The sequence below is a fragment of the Prosopis cineraria genome, unplaced genomic scaffold, assembly GCF_029017545.1.
Source record: "Prosopis cineraria cultivar Desert tree isolate PC_DT_omini unplaced genomic scaffold, ASM2901754v1 PC2, whole genome shotgun sequence".
Taxonomy (NCBI): Eukaryota; Viridiplantae; Streptophyta; class Magnoliopsida; order Fabales; family Fabaceae; genus Prosopis; species Prosopis cineraria.
Genome location: NW_026555333.1, coordinates 8,682,894 through 8,708,003, shown reverse-complemented (window position 1 = coordinate 8,708,003; position 25,110 = coordinate 8,682,894). Strand labels below are relative to the sequence as shown.

Sequence of the window (25,110 nt, the reverse complement as noted above, 5' to 3'; positions counted from 1 at the left end):
TTTAAAAAGTTGAGTATAATTATATTTGACCATGTTATTTCAAATATAATATATTATTCTTTTATTTAAAAAATAATGCTAATTCATTAAAAATATAATAATTATTTAAATAATAATAATTAGAGATCAAATTTTTAACATTATACATTGAATAATTAATCATATTAATTTTTAACATTATTGTATATTCAACTATGTGTAAAATTTTTGTCTCATAAATCAAAATTCATTTTTTATACTTTTATTATTTAATATATCAAATTGTATTAAACTTTTTTGGAATAAAAAATGTAATCATATATATTTTTTGAATCATGTTAATTTTCAATATTAATGTATATTAAATTATTTATTATATAATGTTTCTAACATATCAAACTTTATATTTTTATTTTTATTATTTAACATATTAAATTTTATATTATTTTAATTTTTTCACATTTTTTAAACATTTCTAATTTTAATATATTATATTTGTATAGTAAAAATTATAAATTATCATAAATTCATGTTTTTTGGTCGTTGTGTATTTAAAATCACATTTTAAAATATAAATTATCATTAATTTAAATAATTTTTAATTTACTAAACTAATTTTTAAAAAAATGCATTTAAATATAAATTTTTTTATAATAATTAATCTTTATTAAACCAATTTTTAACAAATGAACGCTCAGCAAATAAATTTTTAGGAAAGAGAAGCAAACACAAGTGAACACTTAACTGCTTTGAAAGACAAGACGAATTAATGGTATACAAAAGCTAAAAACGAATCCAGGGCCAATCCCCAGAATCCATCATGAATGTTGTCAAATCTAGATCCGCACTGACAACGTTCCTGAACCCATCAGTTATCCGGCAATCGACAAGTTCGTCGATAAGCGAGAACTCGTCTGCTTGAGCATCCATGGCCACGGGCATGCTATTGTCAAGGCCAAACTCCCTGAAAAAATCTACTGCATTCAGTTCATCTTGAAACTCATCATTCCGTTCAGGACCCGACAAGTTGACATCTGAATTCTGACATTCACCAACAGCCTGCGGAAACTGGTCTGTGAACTGGCGAGTGAGGTGAGCTTCCTCAAAGACCAACTGGTTGGAAGCTTGAGAGTTAATGGTTGACGTTTCCTCAGAATAAGGAGGATGTTGGATAACCACGTTTTTGCATCTTCCGGCCTTCTTTTGGATTACTAGTGGTCTGTTGATTTCATCAGACTCGCCTGATTTGCTGGATGGATGTTGTTCAGACGTTGGGCCTGACTGTGTTCTTAGCTTCTTAGCTAAAGTGGTGTTCCAGTAGTTCTTGATTTCATTGTCTGTTCTTCCAGGTAGCCTTCCAGCTATAAGAGACCATCTGTGTATGAAATACGATTACTGTCACAGTACTGCTGGAGTAGGAAGAAAAGAATAATAGGAAAATAAAATGGAGAGGGAATATATAACTAACCTGTTACCAAGAAGTTTATGAAGTCTAATGATGAGGTCCTCTTCATCTTGGGTGATGTTACCTCTCTTAATATCAGGCCTGAGATAGTTCAGCCATCGAAGCCTACAGCTTTTGCCACTCCTATTTAAGCCTGCAAATTACTGTCACGCTCCACGCAAATTGGAGAGCAGCAGGAATAAAAGGAAAATTGAAAAGGAAACTTAGAAGTTAATTACCAGCTCTTATAGGGACGTGGGTCCATTTGCCTTCGCCGTGGACCATAATGTAACAAGTGAGCAACTTGTCCTCTTGAGCTGTCCACGCTCCTTTGTTCAGTCCTTCTCCTTCCCTGGAGCAACTTGGAGTAGTGCTCCTCCTCATCTCTCTCTCTTTTATTTCTGTTTCCTCCTGGAACTTAGACCAATCATGACTCTTTTTATAGACCACTGTACTCAACCAATATGGCCAAAATTAAACTCGTACTCTGAATTTGTTGTACTACAAAGCAACGTTCATTAATACGTGTTTGGTTTTCCGTAGTAAATAAATAATAATAATTAATTGTAAAAGAATATGTAATGGTGTGTATTCAAATGAGGTGGGTGTGGCTCTAGATTAAGAAAAAAAATTCCCGAGCTCATCACGTGCTTCATGAAATTATTATCCAACTATATATCGACAACTTCAAGTTTAAAGGAGATTATATTGGCTATATATCTGATGCACATCGTTAACCGTCAAATGCAAAGAGACAAAAGTGTTGAGGGGTTCATGCTTGCAAGAATAGTTATTTCCCTTGGAATGCAAGCTTTCGCAGGTCTCCTAGTTTCGTTCGACCATGAAAGTCAATGTAAGAAGTGAAAGTAACGAAGTAAGTAGCTGTAAACCACGGTGCACGTGTCCATGTTATGATGATAAGAATATGCTTTGGTTACTACTGGTCTTGGGTTCTCAAGTACAATAGGTTTGGTTCGTACGCTGTTGGTTTAATCACGGCTTGGCATTTGGTTAAGAAATTTTCCTATATAAATCACATTGATAAGATGGACCAGTCTGCTACAAAAGCTAATGTGTAATTAGCTTGAATAAGGAGCAGCACCACATACCGTTGAAGTTAACTGAGTCCAAGGGATAGTTATATTATTCAACCTGGGATCTCTTATATATGTAGAGTACATATCTATGTTTAACTATTTCGTCTATGTCAACTCATACGCGTTACTTTGTCGTCAAGGGTGAACCTACCAGTCTCAAAGATCATCATTATGAATCTTTCATCAATCATCCTTGACCTTCTTCCTCGGATGCTGCCAGGGTTGCGTGCTTGTTACTACTTAGAAAGTTAGTTACGCTTATTATTATGAGAACCATTATATTAAGAGCTAAAAATTGCATATGCGCGTTTTGCAGCTCATCATCACCTTGCCTTCGAGTTTCATGGACTCATTTTTTACCTTGAAAGCTGTTACCGATTTTTATAGTTAAGAACGGACGAATAAGACAGGGCCCTGATCAATTTCTTACCTGCACTGCAATCACTCACCTTTTGGGGGTTTTACTCTGCACTGCAATCACTCACCTTTTGGGGGTTTTACTCTGCACTGCATGTATTCTTTATTCAACGCCCTTTTTACCTAACGAAAAAAGGAATCTACAGAAATTAATTACATGTCAAGACCCTAAACTGAAAATATTTTCATCGAGGGATATGAACATTGCTACCGAACATTTGGATCAACAATTGAGGGGTTATTCTAACTTAACTACTCAGTGGTCTTAAGTTTGATTCCTAAAAATGCAGAAGCATCAAAACTCGGTGGTAGAGCCAGCCGCTCAAAGAGGTTTATCAATACTTGATTCGGACTAAGTTTTGGTCTCTCATTAAGTCTCCTCGACTCAACATGGGACAGGGCAAGATATTGAGTGCACAAGCCCCAAAAAAATGAGGATCTAAACATTTTGAATTATTTTGAAGACGTCTATGGTGAAAATTTTTAATCGTAACGAGTCATTAAATCCTCGAACATTAACCTATAGAAATAGGAGAAAAAGATTTGTTTGGGCAGTAAAAACTATATTATGTTTTATGATATTAAGTGTAATTTCTCGTCCCCATCATTAAAAATTATCCACTTATAAATTTTTTTTATCTAATAACCATTCAAAATATATACTTTTAAAATTTAAAATTATTTTATATGAATAAATTTAACTTAGAGCTCCAAATGTAGGTCCAGTGAAAAGGATTACTTAACCGCCTCTAATTCACTTGTTAAAAATAGAGAGGAAAAAAATTATGCTGAGTTTTAAAGTTTGCTATTATTTCAAATCCAACACAGTTCGAACTTAAATCAATTAATTGGTGGGCATGATATCGAAGTTTGTTGTTAAAAAACTTTAAAATGTTTTTTTTTAAAATAGAGAAATTAACTAGTTTGACGAGGATGCTGTTGTCTGTTGAGCCCATTTGTAAGCTCCTGGAATAGCCGGGACAAGTACGAAATGCCGGGCCGAAATTCAGTACAGGATATCCAGTTTCAAATGAGGCACGCTGTAGTTAGAATATCTGAAAAGAAAAGAGGGGCAAACGAAGGTTGCGTCAGTAAAGATTTAGTTAATAACTTATAAAATTATAACTTTAATTTAAATTTTTTTAATAAAGATTCTTTAATTATATTTATTTAAATTCAAAGTTCATAATTTTCTAAAATTTCAGTAAAATTTGATATTAAATTTATGTGGAAATAATAAAATTGCCTTTTACTTAAATTAATATTAAAATTTTTTCACTTCACTTGTTTATTTAATTAAAAAATACTGTTAATTATCTTATTTCACTTGTTCATTTTTTTAGAATAAAATAAAATAAAAGTTTGACAATAAACAAGTACAGTGAAGAAATAAATAAAAGTTCGCAAGTAAATGAATAATATATAGTATAAGAATTAACAAATTATCTTAAGATAATTTGAATACCTAAAATAAAAATAAATTAAGTGAAAAAATTAATAATATTTTATAAGTAAATTAACAAATAAAGTAAGACAATAAATAGGGAAGTTATGATATTACTTCAAATCAGGGGTAATTTTATTATTTTTTTCAAAAATTTAATATCAAATTAGTACATCTGAATTGCAATGTAATTTCACAATTTTAAATTCTTTGCATTTAAATAAGTGTAATGATCTTTACTGAAATTCTCCCTTTAAATTTTGTTACTATCATTTTCCCTCTATTTAAAAATGTAAGTCATTTTTAATCAAATCTCACCCTCCAATAAAGTAATTATCTACTTTCAAACTAACCTTATCTTTTCATATTTATCCCTAACAAATACTCTATAATAACTATAAAGTCATTATTAATAGGGACACTTAAAAAAAAAGGTAATGATTACATTTTAAAATACTAAAAATGCCTTATAATTTTTTAACATCCAACTCCCTAAAAAATATCTTATATTTTTAAATAAAAAGAATAATTAATTTGTTCATAGGCGATCTATAAACACTTTTGAAAGTGATCCTTGAACTTGGAACCATGGCACGTCTATGATGATTCGGCGGACCTTAATAAATTAAATTATTGTAAGACTCATATAATTGGATGAAAGAATTTGTTTATTACCCTTTGCTGCGCTATAAAGTTTTAACCTGCATGCACATGCCCGCACACACAGACATGCAGGGTTAAAGTTACTTAATTATCACATGGGCCCCCTAATTCCCATGCCCAAGCAGTTTACTGTGAATCATCTTTCATGCTGAGTGCGCGTCTCAACCAAAATGGAGCAAGTTCGGGAAGTAGTTGAACTGTGTTGGAAATTCGATCAAGCACACGAGTGAAGTCTAACCGTAAATTATATATGTACATATTTATTGTGGACAACTTTTTTAAGTGGCAGGATCATTTGGTGATTGACTCGAAATCTTATCAGCAAAGCTTAATAAGAAGTCAGATACGTTTTATGAATTTCAAAACCCGGCAAATTAATTAAAAAAATTATAATAAAATTTTTTAAAATTATATAAATGTTAATGATAATTTGATCCTTCAAAATGTTATACTTTCACTAAAATCTCTTAAAAATTTTTTATCATTAATAAATTAATATAAATGATTAAATTACCTTTAATTTTGTCTCAAGTGTTGTTTAAAAAAATCACAACTTTTTTTTTAAATTATAAGAATGCAATAACAAATTACAAGTTCACATGTAAAATTCTTAATATTGTTAAAGTGTTGAAAATAACAAGTGTCAATTATAAGTTTTATTTAAAAAATTATAACTTTCATTCTTAAAATTTCAATAATACAATGCCAAATTACAAATTCATATGTCAAGGGTAATCTATCAATTTGAATTAAAGATAATTTAATTATTTATATTAATTTATTAATAATATAAAAATGTATGATGACTTCAATAAAATTATAATATTTAAAAAAATAAAATGATAAAACTTTTCTAAATCACGTGGCAATGCATTGCTGAACTTTGAATATGCTCCTCCCTACTCTTGCGGAGATTAGTGTTGTTCTTGGGCAATATCGACACACGGAGAAGTAATTGACTGATGCAACTTTGTCATTGTAGCATCGATCTCCATGAATACAGGGCCGCGTGGTCCAGTAATGTACAAGCACCAAGTGGCGTAATCATTAATAGGCACCGTAACGGAGAAATTCTTAACTCACATTAGTTGACTTGGCTTGAGGGCAAGAAACAAACAAACGAAGACAGCAGATCCAGGGGCAGCTTCTGTCAAGATACATGTCGATGAATTCCAAGGGGTGGCGAATTAATCGGGTTATGAATGAATTGATATTCAATATCACGTGGCAACATGTCCGACATGGAATCATAGCCATAGGAAGTTACTCTGCCCCTTCCGCTAACAAATTCAATAATAATTCACCTAACCCTTTGAAACTCTAACTTCAACTTCAACTTTGTGCACAGGACCCATGATCGAGGTCAATCTCTAGGTTTACGGATCCCAGGATAAAAATTAGGAAAGATGATAAATAGATTTCAAAAAAATAATTAATTTTTTAAAAAATAATATGTTAAACTTTAAAAATTTATAAATTTAACTTTTAATTTTATAATTTTATTGTGATAAATTTATAATTTATATTTTTAATGTTAATAAAAAATAAATTTATTTATTCTTAACTATATTAAAATTTAAAAAATAAATTATAAATTTATCATAATAAAATTATAAAATTAAGAGTTAAATTTATAATTTTTAAAAATTTAACACTTTAAGACTTCTTTTAAATTAATTAATCCTCTTAAAATTTATTTGTCGTTCTCCCTAAAAATTATAGACACACATTGATGGAAATGGTATGTTCACATACGACATTTTTTCGCGTGTTTATGTCTGCGTTTATTCCTCCGAAAAGGCTCTATTAATTTTGGTGCTATATGTAGGATAAAGTTGTACTTCTCTTGGTTCAAATTGCAAAACATTTTTCAGCTAAACTTTTGTTCAAAATATAAGACATGATTAGTCTTTTTTAAATTTTTTTTAAACTTAGCTTTGAAATAATTAATTAATGTAAGTATGAGAAATATAATAGAACTAAACACTTTTTTCACTCTTCATAATAAAAAGATTAAGAGCAAAAAAGGAAAGACATACAATTTTTGTTTGGGATTAAAGAAATAATTACTTTTATTGGCATGTGAAACATGGTTGAAAATGTCTTATAATTTGGATGGAAAATGTCTTATAATTTGGCAAACTTTCAATTCCTAAACACTTTTTATTTTGATCATTCATTTCAATGAAAGGCAAATTTGAAAAATTACATTTTTTAATTTAATAATATTAACCATTATTTTTTAAAAGTCGCGAAACTATATAATTAGACTAGTGGGAAGAAATCTTGAAAACCTTTTTAATTAATGTGTGCAAAAGGGAAAAGTCAATTAAGTCAATATCTGCGCACTCAAATATTTTAAAGTCTCCAATATTCTAATTAATTATTATAATAAATAATTAACAATAAACATCAATCAAAGTTCAGTTTTTTTAATGAAATAATGGCAAAGAAAAGTATACTTTAATCGCGTGAACAAGTTTGATAATTACTGAGTTCAATGTATCTTCATTGAACTAATGGCTTGCCTCTTGGCTTTTAGATATGAATTTGGATTAGAGGCAAAAAGCTCTCATTGCATGTATTCTTTGGCATATTTGAAAATCCAGATGCTCAAGGTCATGGTGGACCCTTGTTTTGTTAATAGTCGTGCGAATAATATGCTTTTTGAATTTTGGGATGCTAATGGCTGGTTTAATAATGCTGGTACTGTTGTTGATCATGCTGAATTTGACCAATGTCAAAACTAGGTTGCTCTCTTGGGAAATTATTTAAAAATTAATACTGATTGTGCTTTCAGGGAGAACCTAAAGCATGCTGCGATTATTTTTCTTGTCAAAGATTGTAATGGAAGGTGTGTGGATGGATCATCAGGGATTTGTGCTGCCTCTTCTGCTCTCAAAGTAGAATTCTTAGCTATGGAGTGTGCAGTTGAATTTGCAGTTCACAATGGTCTTCATAACCTATATATTTTTTGAATTTAATTCAAAATGTCTTGTTAACTGTTTAAATTTAAGATTGGCTTCTGCCGAATGGAAATGTTTTTACTCTTTTGAGAACATCCTCTTTAAGAGGAATTTTTTAAGGAACTCTTTGTTCTCTTGAGTTCCCAAGGAAGCTAATATGGTGGCAAACTGGGTTCCTCTGTATTGGGTTGCTCAGCACTCAATTCCTTTACTTAATCTTTTGAAGTTTGATCGTTCTTCTTTTAGAGATTTTGGTTAATGTTTTACTTTTTTTGTTGTTTGCTCTGCTTTTGTTGGTTGCAAGGCACTTTAATTTATTTGAAGCTCTTTCTGATGGCAATTGCATGGTCGAATGGATGGTTTTGGTAGAGTCAATTCATTATATGTGTCATTAGTTTTAACAGAACATGTGAATATTAAACACATACTTAAAGGTTAAACGCACAATTTCATTTTATTGCTCAAGAGTGGAAACGGAAGGATCTGTTAAATGAAGCGTAAATTAATCTAGTCAAAGTAAGTAAGACATACATATGTTTACCCAAAAAAAAAGAAGAAGAAGAAGAAGTTAGCAAGACACTTAAAAATGCTGTTACCTAGCCTCGTTACATCTCTATTTTAGGGGCGCATAACGAAGGATCATCAGCAATTAGATAAAGCCAAAAAATAAATAAAAAAAATTATCAATTTATTATCAGTAAATAAAAAATATATATTTTTGGGAAAAATATAATATTTTATTTCATCAAAATTCTCCTGACCGGATTTTTTCAGCCGAAGCATCATATTTTTATTTAATGATGATTCAATTCAGATGATTCATTTGTTCACTTATTGGCCGCAACCAAAAATAGCGAAGGATTAAGATTAAACATTAAATGTTTGTTCTAGGTGACTTTAACTATAATCAGGGATCTTCTGAAAAATGTTATCATACTTGAATTTAGATTCAGCAACTGTACTTAATATATGTATTGAGTGTTTATATCATTTTAACAGTTGAAATTTAGATAAATGGTTTTGAAGTCATGCTTCATTTGAGATTAATAAATAAGTGAATTTATCTGAGTTATTGATATTGATTTCAATGACTTGGATGGTACAGATGTTCAGTGCTTACAATCATCAAATCCAAATCCATCATACCTCATACGCAGTCCTTCAGCCTCCGCAGTTATTATACTGTTATCTATAATTTAATTTGATCATAATATAAATAACGATATAGAGGTTAATTAATGAAAAGGCCGTACAAGATTCATTCTACTCCAATTATTGAGGATAGCTTATGGGAACAGCAAGCAAGAGATGACTCTGTAGAAGCAGAGCTGTATTCTTAGAAATGAAGATTTCATGGCAAGTGTCAGTGTCATGAGTAAGTAATGCTAGCTGCAGTCTTCAGTATAAGTTTGGAAAATAAAGACCGTATCCTATATTGGGGGAAGCAATGAGCTACTGTCTTTGGACCTAAAATACATACGAGCTATATGGCTAATTTATATTTCTTAAATAAATTAGTTAAGTAGGTTATTTGTAAGAAAACCCCTCATTTTAATCATTTACATTGAAAACTATCTTTATTGATTTGAGTTTTACATTTATAATCGAAATGAGCATTTATTTGTATATGGGAAAAATAAGTTATTTAATTTAATTTCGACCAAGTTACATATTTATGTCAGCTAATTAAACCATATTGCCTTGAATAATTTACCATAAAACAAGTTGCACATTTCAGACCAATTATTGTTTATTTTATTTCAGATAACAGTTCACATTTTATAACATATATTGGTTTTGATTGATTGCTTAATTTTATTAGTCAACCTTGTGCTGTATATATTATATTGTGTAAGGATTGATTTACGTCAAGTACGTACGCGAGCACGTAGTAATTAGATTTCAGACATGATAAAAAAAATATTAAATTTGAGGAAATTACATAATTATACTATTATTATAAATATTTAAATTTGCATTTTTAATAATTATCTCTTACCGCACATGTAAGTTTCAAAACTTATAAAATACAATGAAACATACATACTATAGTATATAATCAAAATTAAATTAGTAGAAACTATATTTAATGTAATGATTAAGTTTCAATGCAAAAATTACATGAGTTGTTTGACTTTGTTGTTAAGCTGAATATGCTGATGACAAGATTTTCACTTTGAACCATTGAAATGATAATATAATTTTGAGATAATCCAACGGTTCAGATTATTATGTAGCTTATTCCTATATAGATTGGGTAAAAGAGTAACATATCAATATTGTTGTGAGGCAATCTAATACTCCCTCCAGGACCTTTTTATGAGAGAATTAGCTATTTGTCTATTATAAGAATCACGAGTATAAATTTATTGGAAAAACTGGCATAAGATCGATAGATAAATGCACTACTCGAACAAAATCTTTGTTCTACCGAGTTTATTTCTCTCGCGCGGTACATCTCTAGCTACGTACACATTTTCATCCGTTGATTTGATTATCCACTTGATTTAACGGTCATGCCTTTATTATTATCTTTTAAATGTTTTTGGAGATGCTTCGTTGTTTTGATAGTATTTAAATGAATAACATATTTAGTTTAATACTATAATTAGGGATCTTACATAATTAAACCAGATAATCGGATGAATTTGCATATGGGGAGAGATATTGATAAAAATTATGAAGAGGATCCAAATCAATCATTCAACTCATATTCTTCTTGTATTATATATACTAAGCAGTTGCATGGTTTTTGCCAACCCTCTCCACTGCTACAAAGGATCTCTCTTTAAGAACTATATATCTCACAAAATGATCAATGATGTAAAATTACTCATCTCTTTCTATTTATTAAGAAGGACACATTTTATTACACACTTTTAGAACTGGCTTTTTAACATATCAAGCATTGCAAATTATCTGCAGATCAAACTACAATCCTCATATTTAAATTTAACATTGAAATATCAATTTTCGATGTCATTTTTATAAAAGAGATAGACTTATATATAAATTTACACAAAATTTGATCTAAAGAGAAATTAATTCGTTCATTCGTGAGATAATGCAGCTATATCATATAATGTGGTTAGATTTAGTTTAGCAACACTATTACAAAAAATACTTTTTGAAGTGCTTATTTTTAACTTATGAATACACTTTTAAAATGCTCCCATAGCTAGCATGGCCTAAAGGAGAGGTTCCCCTAAAAGCGCTTTCATAGGCTTTATAAGTTTTAGTTCTATGAAAATTATGGGAGCGCTCTTTGTATGTCATTTTTGTAGTAGTGCAAGTTGGAGAGGTACAGCTTATGGCTGTGATCAGGCTATAAAGCCAGATTAAGTTAGTCAGAATTTATTAGGAAGTTAATTATGCATATATTCATCATCTGCTAATGTCAGCTGTATTACATGAATTAGTGCAAACTTCCATCAGCGAGGGATGTACAATGTTAAACCCTTGAGTTCTCATTTTGTTAGTGAAATAGACATAATACCCAATTTCCTCATTTCTCCCTCACCTTCACTCTTTGGATGCCGAAAAAAGGAAAGTTCCTTCACTCATACGTCACACAATCCTTAGACAAAAGAAAAAACAAAGATACTAAAATCTCGATTAAACAATGGGGCCGGAAAACAAAGCCATCGGGACAGAGATGTTTTTTTTTTTTTTGTTCACTATTCATACGTCACAAAATCTGCCCTTAATTAGACGCGCTCGCAGTGCAAATCAATTCACTGGACTCACATCCAGAACCTCAGATTCCAGGAGGAGGGCCAATGAATCTATCTCCCACATGGCAATGCTATTGAAGTCGACCTCCAAGCCACTTGTGGTCCAGCCATTGAACATAACTTGGTCACTAGCTCCGCACTGATCATCATGAGCATGCCTGGCCACACTGCTATCACGATTCATGTCCGAGCAAAGATCATAATTTTCATTAAACTGATGATTTTCATGGACATATTGAGGCTCTGGAGCAGGTGAGTTTCGAGATTCATTAGTGAACTGGGTGGTTATGCCAGCTTCCTCAAACTCCATCTGGTTTGAAACGAGCAAATTTTCCTTCGGACATGGGGGATGTCGGATAACCACGTGTTTGCATTTCCAAGGCTTTGTTTGGATTACTGGTGACGGGGTATCGTCGGGCTTCCTTGCTGTTGATTTGCTCGCTGGATGTTGCTCAGTCGTCATTTCACATGATTGTGTTCTAAGCTTCTTTGACAGAGTTGTGTTCCAGTAGTTTTTTATTTCATTGTCTGTTCGTCCGGGTATCCTTCCAGCTATGAGAGACCATCTAAATGATGTATATTTAAAAATCAGGAAGAGTAAGTCAGTCAGATAAACTACATATACACGAACCATGAAATAATGACAAGGGAGAGTGAGCATTAGCAACCTGTTGCCGAGAAGTTTATGGAGTCTGATGATGAGATCCTCTTCATCGCTAGTGATGTTTCCTCGCTTGATGTCAGGCCTGAGATAGTTCAACCATCTGAGCCTACAGCTTTTGCCACTCCTGTTCAAGCCTGCATTTTTATACTTGGAATTAACGTCACGCTCAGGAAAGAAAAGGAGGGATAAATATCGAAGTTAAATTACCAGCCGCTTTAGGGACGTGGGTCCATTTGCCTTCGCCGTGGGCCATGATGTAAGAAGTGAGTAACTTGTCCTCTTGAACAGTCCATGCTCCTCTTTTCAGCACTTCTCCTTTCTCGGAGCAACATGACCCTCTCCCCATCTCTCTCTCCTTTTTAAGAATTTCTCAGTCTCGGTGTCTTTGATCTTTGGAAAAAACACCCTAATAACTCATGTGTGTGTGTTTGTGTGTGTGACTGCATATATAGGCCTCCATGCAGACAATGACGAGTGAAAGTCAACTTTGGATTTGCTGTCTTAGAAAGCAACATTCAAGATTGCATGTGTTTGGTTTTCTGCATCAAAAGAATAACTATTTCTTTCTTTATTTTGGTGTTTTGTGGATTGCAGTGCAGATAGACAAGTAACTTATTTTGCCTTTCAGTGGTTTAAAATAGTAATGATTCACGGGAGATTTTAGCTTATGTTTAAGTTTTTGCAGCACCACTAAAAACAAAAAGGGCGAAGACGTTTTCTAGTTATTTAATCACCAACAAGATATATTCTCGAGAATTCGTAGCCAAAGAAAGGGACGCAGGACTCCATCGCTCTGCGTCACACAGTCATGAAATAAAATTTCTGGGGAATCCAATCAGGTCATACGAGTATTGATTATTGGACATGTCTTTCTAGCTAGCTAGCACATATATATGTATATATATATATATATAGAAGTATCCGACGTTGAATTTCTTTAATTCAACAAATGAACAACTATGAGGATAACGTGCAGAAATCCCATCAAACACGGAAGAGAAGCTAATTAGAAAGGAGACTGGTTAATGATAGAGTCACAGAAACAGAATGGCAGTGGATATAAAACAATAAAGGTATGTTGTACATGAGTAGAAGTTGGAAGGATCGTCACCGAATCGTTGAAGTTATTTAAAAGAGATGTGTGAATTATAAGCAACTAATTAATTCTTAATATAATTAAGAATTTAATGAGGAGGGCAGAGCAACTTGTGTTGGCTATTGTGTTCTGTGCTTCCGTGTCTGGCTGACTCGATCCGGATGAACACCCCCTTTCGTTCTTAATTACCCACCACACAAGCCTCTAAAATTCTTCCCGTCTTGTGTTTCTGAGTATATACCATTCAGTCTTTGAACGGCAACATATATATAATATATATATATATATATATATATGAATTATTTTTTTAAATAAACAATTCAGAAATTATTAAAAAGAATTTGCTAGTGAAAAGTTTAGATAAGCTTAGTCTCAAGGGTTTGCCAAGATTAAAACTACATACCTCCAACTATAAATATTTATGAATCATTTATTAGCAAAGTTTTCACATACATTGCCATCAAAATTTAAATTTACAATCTTACAAGTTACGAGTCAAATTCATATTAATTATTGGACTTATCTTTATTATATCGATGAAAAAACATGTTAAACCAGATTAAAATCTATTGAAATTTATTTTGTTTTGCTTCTAAAGTTACTTAAAATGTCAAGTTATTGAAGTTCATTGCTTCGAGTCCAAGACTCAACGATTTCACAGTTGAATGGGGAACCCATGGATCCATCGTGCATGGACAAGAGAACCGGGTGGCTTATGTGTGAGCTCCAAGTTTCAACCGAGAAGCATTGGCAGAATGTGGACCCAAAATACTTAACCCAGCCTCTTTTACTTTTCTTGTTTTATTAATTTTCTTTGAAGGCGTCAGAACTTCATTTTAGTCCAAGAGCCACTCAACTCATAGTGGGCCTAACCCACGTACGAGAGTAATATCATGTCCTGCCATGTCGGACCTTCCAAACTTATTAGTCAAGATGCATTATAAAATTATAATGATGTACCAAAAAAAGATGTATTATAATATCTTACTCCCTCTGATCCTTGTTATAATGATCTATTAACACTTTTCTATATAGATTAGTAAAATCAGTTAAATTAATGAATGTTTTTAAAATTTTAAAATGATCCTCGGTAAAATTTATTAAATAAAAGTTATTTAATTAGTTGGAAAGTTAGCTTAATTTTGTTTGTCAGGAGTAGACGGTCTTTGTGCGTGTATTGAAAGTGGATAAAAAAATTGAAGAATTTTAATAAAGATCCCTTGACCACATTTATTTAAATTCAAAGCCCCTTAAATTTTTAAAATTATACTACAGTCTAGGGGAGATTTGACATTAAATTTCTGAGGAAAATGACAAATCACTCCTCATTTAAATTAATATAAGAACTTTCATACTCTACTTGTTCATTGTCATACTTCACTTGTTAATTTATTTATGAAATGTTAATTATTATCCTACTTAACTTGTTTTTTATTTAAATCACCTTAAGATCACTTGTTTTTTTTTTTTTGCTGCAAACCTTAAGATCACTTGTTAATTATTATAATATACGTTTTTCATTTACTTATAAACTATTATTTATTGCCCTATTTAGGAAAATGAACAAGTGAAATTAAAGTAATTAATAAATGAGGTAGGACAATTCTGATATTAATTTAAATAAGAGATAATTTTATTATTTTTCTTAAAAATTTGATATCAAATCAATATCGTTGAATTGCATTGAAATTTTTAAAATTTAAAGGTGTTAAATTTAAATAAGTATAAAGGCATGGGAATCTTCATTGAAATTCTATTTAAAAAATTGGTTTGGTTTGGTGGGAAGTGAGAGAAGAGCGTTAAATGGATTGGAAACCAAGAAAGTGAAGGGAATCAAATCCAAATGTATAAAGGAAGGATTGAAAGTTACAATAAACGTCACAACGATCTCACAAATGTTATGCCAACTATAACCCAATTCACTTTGCGGCCTCTTAGTAAAATTAATTTTTGAGGTGATGCTGAAACTAAACCTGGTTGGCCAAATAAGAAAAGAAAGTGATATTCTCCACTGTTCCTAGCCAAAGCATGCATAGCGTCATCCTGCCGCCGAGGCACTGATATTTATAAATATTAAAAAAAATAAGACCATAAAATTTTAACATTTTTAAAATTAAGAGAAAGGGGGAGTTTTTTTTCAATTAAAAAAGTAAGGTTCGAATGAATTGCTTTGCTAGAAAAGGAAAAAAAAAAGGTCACATCCTTAAAAATCAAGAGAAAGGGGGAGTTTTTATTTTTTTTTCCAAATAAAAAAAGTAAGGTTCGAATGAATTGCTTTGCTAGAAAGAGAAAAAAAAGGTCACATCCTTAAAAATGATGAAAACATGCATTGCATTTTGAATAACGGACATGTTCCTAATCACAATCACATTAAGGGGACCCAAGATGTCAGGAACATTTAGTTCTTGCAGGAACGAAGCCATCGCCATCTGTGACATGAACAAGGGGTACTGCTGCAGCTGTTAACTGCAATGGTTGCCTCCAGCTAATTAGCAAGACACCATTTATTCTTAATTTATGCCAGAGAGCTGATCATTAACGTCGTTAATGCTGTTTCACACACACACGACTTCTGGAAGCACTTCTTCAAGAGTGAAAACTCTAGATGGGCTTTGAGGGATAATAGAGCCACGTAGAGATCATTGTAAAGTCAGAGCATTATTAATGCAGGAAGCTCACAAATAATAAACAGAACTAAACAAGATTAAATAATTAAAAATTATAGAAAAGTTAGAGGAAATAATGAAAGATAACATTGAAAATTTAATGTCAAAAACTCCTCAATATAAGGGACAAAAGACCCACAGAGATGAATTTCACGATGGAAATTATAATAATGGTGTCCATTATGAATGATGGAAAGAAATAGGATACGCTTGTGTGTCTATATATATAGAGAGAGAGAGAGATTTTCATCAAATTATTTTGAATAATAATAAATATTTTTTAAAATCTCAAATATAGATATGATAGTTTAAACAAATATAATATATAAAAATTTAAGTGCGTAACCTCAACAGATCCGACTGCGATCCAGGCTAAAGTTAATTTCGAATAGGAGAGGAAAAAACCCAGTACGTACGTAGCCTTTCTGTAGAAAATTAATAGCACAGCTTGGTTGCTTGCCCCACTTGACTTCTCTCTTAGACCAAAGTAATCTATCATTGATTCTGGAGTAGACTATCACTATTCAGAGGATGGATTCCCCTCATCATAGTGTGGAAAATTAATAATTAACAACGGGTTAATTCGAAATTTCAATATTGTGAAGCACTGTGAAAGTCCTTTTCTACTTTTGCATGCAAATACAATCTTGGTACTATTAACTTCACACGCGGAGAGGAGTCGTGGCGGACTCCAAGTTGTGTGATGGTGCAAATCACAATATATATTGGAAGCTTATACATGCACTGCGCGTTGGATATTCCATAGACTAACCAATCGATGATCCCACATTTGAATGAAAATTAGGAGCACTTTGGCTGTGTAATCATTACAATCATGCACCAGCTTTCATGGATAGACTCATTTGTAAACTTGAAAGTTGAAAATGAGGGAATCGAACATTGCAGCCGCCTCTAATAATGGAGCCCCCCAAGGTAAATGAAGTCAATATATAATTATTTTTTCTAAGCTGTGGTGAATATATTTTCCAACCTCTATGTCAATGAGGGCCCGCAGGGTCACGTGGTAACATGTCATTTACCGACAACGAAAGCAACAACGACCTGGAGGACCCCGTCTCATGGTTCTCATTTGTGAACTTTAATTGTTCGGCAGCAACGTTTAATTTTGTGCCTCATTCATTGATGGAACACCCTCCTGCATCTTCATGTGCGCTCATATTTTTATTCCTGCTTCTGCTATACCTAACCTTTGAATCCCCCTTTCATCATGTTGAAGTTTGCGTAAAATAAGCCTTGTTTCAATGTTAACAAAAAAAGAAATCCAAAGGAAGCTTCTCTTGGCCGGTTTTCTCCTCGTATACATAGTTTTCTAATTCAATATTTATCACATTCACGGACGCGCTTACGTTTTTGGTGTGTGCATATGTATCATATCTTCCCACAAGTTCGAGCTACCTGCTGTGTCTGCAACTGACGGACAAAGCAAGAAATCATCGGGCTGAGAATCTCCCGTTGATTTGGTCTACATATAAAAAATTGCGGTTCTTTTTTTTTTTAAAAAAAAAGAGTCAAAACTATAAATAGTACCCTAACTCAGTAACTCCCATTTCCAATCCAGCTTCATCCTCACCCCTGCAATTTATCTAGCTTTAGGTCCTTCTCCGGAAGCAGAGCGAGATTGCAAGTTATCCTATTTATATTATTTTCCATGTTATTACATTTTTCTATACACAAAAAAATTATTTTTTTAGTTTTTTCAGAGATGTATAGGATTTAAAAAATGAGTCATGCAGAACTATTATAATAATTTTTAAATCATAAAATTTAATATAAGCTTGATTATATATATGTGTGTATGTATTGATGGAATGAGAATAATCCGAATTTTTATTGAGATGCCACCACTATATGCGTGTGTGCTTAATTTGTTAAATATGTTTACTGATTTCAGACTATTCAGTTCAGCTGAATCATGATGTCATGGGATGGGAATTTTGATAAATGACATTCACAAGTCATAAAGAATAGTATGATTTGTATTTAACAATGTAATGGTATGACAAATGATTCACAAGTCAATAATGTTATAGTATGATTTATTTTGTTATTATTAAATCCATCCGTTAGTGATGGCCTTGATGAATTTTTGGTGTTAATTTCACTTCGAATTGCTGGCATGGCATTATATTCAACCAGGTTATAGACCATATGCAACAGCAACAACAACAACAACAATAATAATCCCATTCCAATGGAGTCCCTGTCTCTTTTAAGACTGTGTTTTTGGTAAAGGAAAGGGGGGCCTCAGCCCACTAGTCTTAATGAATCAGAGCAACATGCCTTGGCCTCTCGACGCATACGTTCCTCGTCCATTAATCCCCAATGCTCTCTCTCTCTCTCTCTCCTAACCCACACGCGGATAGGCCTTTTCTCTTTCTTCATTCACGGAGTTTTCCTATACCCTTTCAATTCACTGTCGGCATTATTTTTTGGCTTTATTTGCTCCCAAGTTTTTATTCTACTAAGGTTAAAATTTCCATTTAAAAGCAGTTACTAGGTAGAGTTGATTGATCTCACATGCACCATTGCACATTGCCCAAAATTATAACTTCGATGGTCATGTGAGGAGAGGGGACAGATGATCTGAAAATGGGAAAGAAAGAACAAATGAATGATCAATAAGTAGTTTTAGACACCATATCTTAAATCCATAATCTTAATATTAGTCAATTTTATAAATTATTTCACTTTATTATATATTAATCATTAAGCTAAAATTTTAATTTTATTCGAAGCTGGATTTCTTATATCGATTTAAGTTCTCACATACATTAATATTCTAATTTAAAATATATATACTGTATGATGTTTGACCAATTTAAATAGTGAGATCATTGAGATAAAGTTGATTTAATTAAATTGATAGAGAAATATTTAAGTAAATTAGTTGCACCAAGTTATTTATAATCTGTTCAATTAAATTGCTCAAAATAATCTAAATAAAATCTCATTTTACATTTTTTAATTAATTTTATTTTTTAAAAAATGTATATTTGATTTATTGCCTTTTTCTCTTTGTTATTATTAATATCAAAATCAATTTATATTTAATATCATTTAAATATTATGCTTTTATTGACTAATCACAAATGATGTAATGTAATATTTATTTGCATTGACATGTTTCGATATGAAATTTCTTCGAAGCTGAATCGTAACAATCTTTTAACTGAATAAACATTTATAAACTATACTTTCATTCCGTTGAGGGAGTTATATTTAAAATAATTAACAAGGAAGCGTGAGGAAAGGCTTGGAGATTAACGTCAAAGAGATGGGGTGGGAAAAAAGATGAATCAAGATTTGGAGGGAAAAATATGCATTGAGGCATGGCTAGTTCCAATCCAAGATCAGCAGTTTCCCCTTTAGCGTCTGAAATAGAGAGGAATACGAAAAAAAAAAATAGTAACACTGTTAACAATTTTTCTTTTTCTTAAAAGAAGTACAAGCCTTGAGCACCCAAGCATCGAGCCGTGAAAAGCCGCCATTGATAACCACCGTGGAGCCAAACAAAAGACAGAAACAAAATGCTTAATCAATAAGATCCAAAATATTAATTGAAACCTCCAACTACTTTCTATTTTGATGCAGCAGGATTTGCATTTCAGATGCAGCAGGATACACAAAGTTAGATGTTATAATTGTATATTTTACATATATTTTATAATTTCAAACGTAGATACTGTTATATTTTTTATATTAAATATGCTTAAAGATGTTTCATTTTACTAGAATGATTTGTGTCCCAAACTTTATATATTCATGATCCATATTTCAATTTTTAAATACAGGACTTTGGTTATTTTCCCTTTACTATTTTTTCTTCATTTTATTATTCCCTGGGCTTGTACATTTTTAATCTCACACGCCTTTGGTGATCTATTTAAATTTTCTTCTTCCTCCTCTCCCTTTCTTTTTAATCTATAGTTTTTTCATCTTTTATTCTTTTTTTTTGTTTTTTTTCAATCAAATGGCTTTTGATATTATGTTAAATTATTTTTATCAAGATGCTTAAGACAATCCACTGCACCAAAACAACTTCGAATTAGTGGATTTGGATTTGGAATTTAAATTTGAAATCTTACATTTAAAATTCATAAATTCTAAATTCTTTGTTTGGATGATATAAAAAAATTTAAATTATATTAAAAATCCTTTATTTAGATCTCAAATAAATTTTAAAATTTAAATTCAAATTTTGAATTTAAAGGCAACTCAGGTGATGTTAGTGGTTCGATTTTAGTCAAAGTCAATGATTTGGTCCAAATTAAGGTTGGCAGCCTAATATTAACTGACTCCAGCTGTCCGAACTCAAATGATATTAGTGATCCAATCTCGATCAATAGCAGTAGCTTGATCTTGATCAACACCAACTGCCCAAACCTAAACAATGTTTGTGAATTAGCATAAGATGATTACAACAACCTGAGGGCTATAGATTAGACCTGGATGACAACACTAGACCATTCCTTATTACTAGTGACATTTGGCGCCGGACAACTAAGGTAGACAAATTGAAGATGGTACTTATAGATTAGTCCTATTCTAGGATGGTAGTCAAGTCTCGATCGGCATTAGTGGTCCAATCCTTATCAATGCTAGTCATGTGGTCTCGATTAGCTCTGGCTATATGGTACTAGTCACTACTAGCTATCTAATTCGAGTCACATTTGGTGGTCAGTTCCTAGTCAAAGCCGGCCTATGGTCCCGATCAAAGCGACTACGCATGCAGTCTTGGTCACAACCAATAGTATAGTCCTCGTCATCACAAATGCTCCAGTCCTGTTGGTATTGATAGTTCAGTCCTAGTCACATCCGATGGTCCATTCTCAATTGGCTCCTATCATTCGATTTCAGTCACAGCTGACCGTTAAGTCTCAGGCATCACCAACGATCCAATTCCATTTTACTCTAACAATCCGATCCTAGTCAGCAGTCTAGCGCTAGTCATAATCGACTGTCTGGTTCCAATCATAGCCATCAATTTAGTGCCAATCATAGCCGGTGGTCTGGTGTTGGTCTATTTTAACCCTTTAATCTCGATCGACGCCAAGTGTGAGGTCTCAATTGTCTCCAGTCATCCGATCCTGATTGGTGCTAATAGCATGATCCTGATCAAATTCAATTGCCTGATCCAGGTTGGCTTTGGTAGTTTTGTCCCTATCAATGTCAATCGTTAGGTCTCAGTCAACATCGACAGTTTGGACTCAATGGGTGTAGGCATTCTAGTTCCAGTAGATGTTAGTGGTCCGGTCTTTATAGATGTTGGCCAAAGGCAATGATGTCCAAGTTGAGAAGGTAGTGAAGTCAATGAATAAACGTGAAGAAAAAGAGAAGTTTCTATTGAAATTTGAAATAATAAAAGTTTAAAAATAATTTAAAATTATAAAAGGATTAAGGTAGGATTTGAATTTAGATTTGAAACAAATCTAGATTCACACATTTTTAATTATTCAAATCCAAAATCATGCATTTTTAATTACTTAAATAATAGATTTAACTTAAATCCAAATCCACATACATCCAAACATAGCACAAAATCATTTAGTTAGACACATCTCAAGATTTATATATCAATGATCTATCTTTTAATTTTTATGCATGGGAGTTAGACTTCTTTTAGCTCCAATAGATACAAGAAATATACAGATATAATTATATGTTTTGACAAATTAGTACAGGATTAGTGAATAATATAAAGAATTAAGTATATTAAATAAACAAGTATATTAAAGAAGATACAAAAAATCATTAAAGAATAACTAAAAATTTACGTTTTCATTGTGGTCTTGAATCATTTTGGAGCATGAATCTTAGAGTTTTTGCGGCAAGAGAAAAGAATCTTAGATTTTTTTAAAAAAAAAGAGAGAGAGAGAGAAAAGAAAACAAAAGAAGAGAGAAAGAATGTGAAGAATATTTCAAAAAATAACATGTCGTGAATCACATGGGATGGGTTTACAGAGCGCGCCAGCGATTTCCCTCCCTGGCTCCTCACAAAAAATGACTCGTTACAAACCGAACCAGACAATGGATTTGATTTCAATTGTCCTCTCGTTTAATTTGTCCGCCCATCTTCACCATTCCTAAGTTGTAACATTAAAAAGAAGACGACTTTTTTTGCTCTCTCTTTAATTTGGACCCATTATATTCACTTGCTATCCTTTTTGTAGTGCTGGATTTTTCTTTTATAGAGCATCCGATGTTTTGTGCTTGCATACGTTAAATTGAGGAGACCCAAGGAGATCCAGAGACTAATCTGAATTGAGTCGAGACGGGACCCTTTCGTATGGAAACTCTATGCCTATGGTGTTATATTTTTAAGATTTAAACTCGATCGAAAACTCTAGTTAAAAATATACGATTCTCTAACATGCCTCCAGATAACTACTGGCCTGCAGAGTATTGTCCTCCTTTTCTTTTTCCATTATCTTCCTTTTAAATTGTTAGGTCAATATTTAAATGATTTAAATTTATTTTTTTAATAAAAACTAAAACAATATTTTATAAATAGAAATAACTGTTCGAGTGGAGGCTGCTTGTGGTCTTTTTCTGTTGTCTGACCCAGATAGTGGCTTATACATGTTACGGAATTGAACATGATTAGGATCTTTTAAGAATTACTGAGTGCGTGATTGGATATAGATTTTGCATTTCACAATGATGGAATGGTTTTTTTTTAGCTCAGAGGAAAGAAAAAGCAGTAATTCTGGAGTCCATGTGCGCGGAATGGAAATTCACCTAATCTAATAATTAATTCCAAGCTTCACCTAATTAGAGCGTGATGAACTCGTTATTAGTTTTTTTAATAAAGAACTCGTTATTGGCTTTATTTTGCACAAGTGATATGATGATGCTCTCTATTTTGAACATATATATCATTTTCCCTTTTGAAATGAAGATGCCGTGTTCTCCAAATTATTGTCACAAGTTTTTTTCAGGCCAACGAATTATAACACGATGTCTAGTAAATATCACTTCACACCAATTATTATTGTTTTATTTTAATATGTTTATTAGTGCAATTAAATTAGTTGATTATTTCCCTCGACGTTAATTAATTAAATATATGCGGATTTAAAATTAAAATATTATTTGACATTCAAATTTATTTGTTATTTATAACCATAATGCAAAAATTCACGTGCATAATCTGAAAATTTTTCTTATATGCATCTCTTTAATAGTAGTTTTTGATTGCCATGGCTGGTTATATCGTTAACGTTGGACATATTATATTGATGGGGTGATTTTTTTAGTTACAAATTGATTGATTGATTTAAACACAATATTAATCAATGATTAGAACTTTCAAGTTGGATTTAAATTGATGTGAAAAATCTCACATGAAATAAAATTAAGCTTAGCTACATGATTATGAGCGCACCCCCTCCATAAAAATATACTTTCTCCATCTCAAATTATACAATATTTTTAGATAAAATCTCACATATCGATAAATCTTATTAAATATACTTAAAAATCTTATTGTTTTCAAAATGAAAATATAAACTTTTAAAAATATTTCTCATTTAATAACCTTAAATCTATACTTAATTAGTATTAAACAGAGAGATAGAGAGAAGGTAATATTAGAATAAGCTTATTAATTAAACATTAATATTCTCAAAGTGTTTTGCATTTTGAGATGGTAAGTCCCTCATAAAAGTGTCTTATAATTTGAAACAAAAGGTATAAAATATTTTTTAATTAAATCATACCTTTTAATAAGTTAACTAATTTCATGTCTTTAAATTATATAGCTAACACCATATTTTTATCTTTGCCATTATTTAATAAAGTATCACGTATAAAAAATAAAGGGTTCATGATTTGTTTATTTATTAAGGATATTTTTTAAGATAAAAGCTCATCAATTACATATTAAAAAATTAAAAATATATTATATTTTTAAACATTTAAAATCAAAAAAAGCCTTATACTCCCTCCATCCCAAATTATAAAATATTTTGAGACAAAATTTTACATACCAATAAATCTCAATAAATACACCTAATAACTTTATCTTTTCAAAATAAAAATACTTTCCATCATTTAATATATTAAAAAGAAAAGAGATGAAAATTAATTATAGAGAGAGAGAAAGGATAATATTAAAATTAGTACATTAATGAAACCTTAATCTACCCAACATATCTTATATTTTGGGATGAAGAAACTGCTTTAAAAGTATTCTGTAATTTGATATAGATGAATTATTTTTTAATAGAGTATATGAAATAAGATGAGAGAATTCATAACTCTTTTTTTTACCAAAAAAAGAATGCATAAATTCAAATTTTAAGATGTTGAGTGAAAAGATGTCGTGCTCCCAATGCTCTTTACCTAGCTTTTTCCTCTTGTTTTCGGACCTTGATTCCCCTTTCTAACATTAATTAAAACACTATCTATTTATATTTAAAAAATTGCAGTCTATTTTTCTCAAATAATTTTGTTTTTTATTTTTTTATTTCTAGCAACCAAACAGAACCTATATGCTTTTGAAATTCCGTTTGATATAAGCTATTTTTTTCCTTTGAGAATTCAATTTTCAACATTTAAGCATTTTTCATTTTTTCTTTTTTTATAATTGATTCTTAAAAAAATTATCAAATTTATAGCCAGTCCTAGGGTACCACCTCATTCCTAATTTAACTAGTAAACTTGTACAAGCTCTACCCAATTAAATATAATTCTACGCCTCATTATTTTAATTTTAATTTAAATATTGAAAAGCCACCGTGTGCAGATTGATTAGTAGCAGCAGGACAACCAATGTTTGACTTTGACTTAAGCTCTCATTTGCGGGATTAATTAATTCCAAGCTTAAGACTCCATTCTTACATGGTCGGCAACCAAATTCAAGGTGGTAACTCCTACTGTAGAGGAGATTCTGAATCATGCGTGTCTACTCTTATAACA

At 31.5% G+C, this 25,110-nt stretch overlaps 2 protein-coding genes across 2 annotated transcripts; both read right to left on the bottom strand.

The window, feature by feature from the left end:
* Positions 1 to 712: 712 nt before the first annotated feature.
* LOC129303891 (transcription factor MYB1-like) lies at positions 713 to 1,815 on the bottom strand. Its single transcript, XM_054943461.1, has 3 exons — positions 1,663 to 1,815; positions 1,448 to 1,577; positions 713 to 1,354 (listed from the first exon to the last, which is right to left on the bottom strand). The coding sequence occupies exons 1-3, from the start codon at positions 1,805 to 1,807 to the stop codon at positions 763 to 765; spliced, it is 867 nt and encodes a 288-aa protein (XP_054799436.1). The 5' UTR covers positions 1,808 to 1,815; the 3' UTR covers positions 713 to 762.
* A 9,785-nt stretch (positions 1,816 to 11,600) lies between these two features.
* LOC129304035 (transcription factor MYB123-like) lies at positions 11,601 to 12,805 on the bottom strand. Its single transcript, XM_054943659.1, has 3 exons — positions 12,616 to 12,805; positions 12,413 to 12,542; positions 11,601 to 12,310 (listed from the first exon to the last, which is right to left on the bottom strand). The coding sequence occupies exons 1-3, from the start codon at positions 12,752 to 12,754 to the stop codon at positions 11,740 to 11,742; spliced, it is 840 nt and encodes a 279-aa protein (XP_054799634.1). The 5' UTR covers positions 12,755 to 12,805; the 3' UTR covers positions 11,601 to 11,739.
* Between the last annotated feature and the right edge of the window lie 12,305 nt (positions 12,806 to 25,110).

Excerpts from the sequence above, each read along its gene's own strand:
- LOC129303891 (XM_054943461.1), bottom strand. The coding sequence starts at position 1,807 with ATGAGGAGGAGCACTACTCCAAGTTGCTCCAGGGAAGGAGAAGGACTG. Across the intron at positions 1,578-1,662 it reads CCACGTCCCTATAAGAGCTG|GCTTAAATAGGAGTGGCAAA; the intron begins GTAATTAACTTC and ends AGTAATTTGCAG. Across the intron at positions 1,355-1,447 it reads CATAAACTTCTTGGTAACAG|ATGGTCTCTTATAGCTGGAA; the intron begins GTTAGTTATATA and ends TTTCATACACAG.
- LOC129304035 (XM_054943659.1), bottom strand. The coding sequence starts at position 12,754 with ATGGGGAGAGGGTCATGTTGCTCCGAGAAAGGAGAAGTGCTGAAAAGA. Across the intron at positions 12,543-12,615 it reads CCACGTCCCTAAAGCGGCTG|GCTTGAACAGGAGTGGCAAA; the intron begins GTAATTTAACTT and ends ATAAAAATGCAG. Across the intron at positions 12,311-12,412 it reads CATAAACTTCTCGGCAACAG|ATGGTCTCTCATAGCTGGAA; the intron begins GTTGCTAATGCT and ends TACATCATTTAG.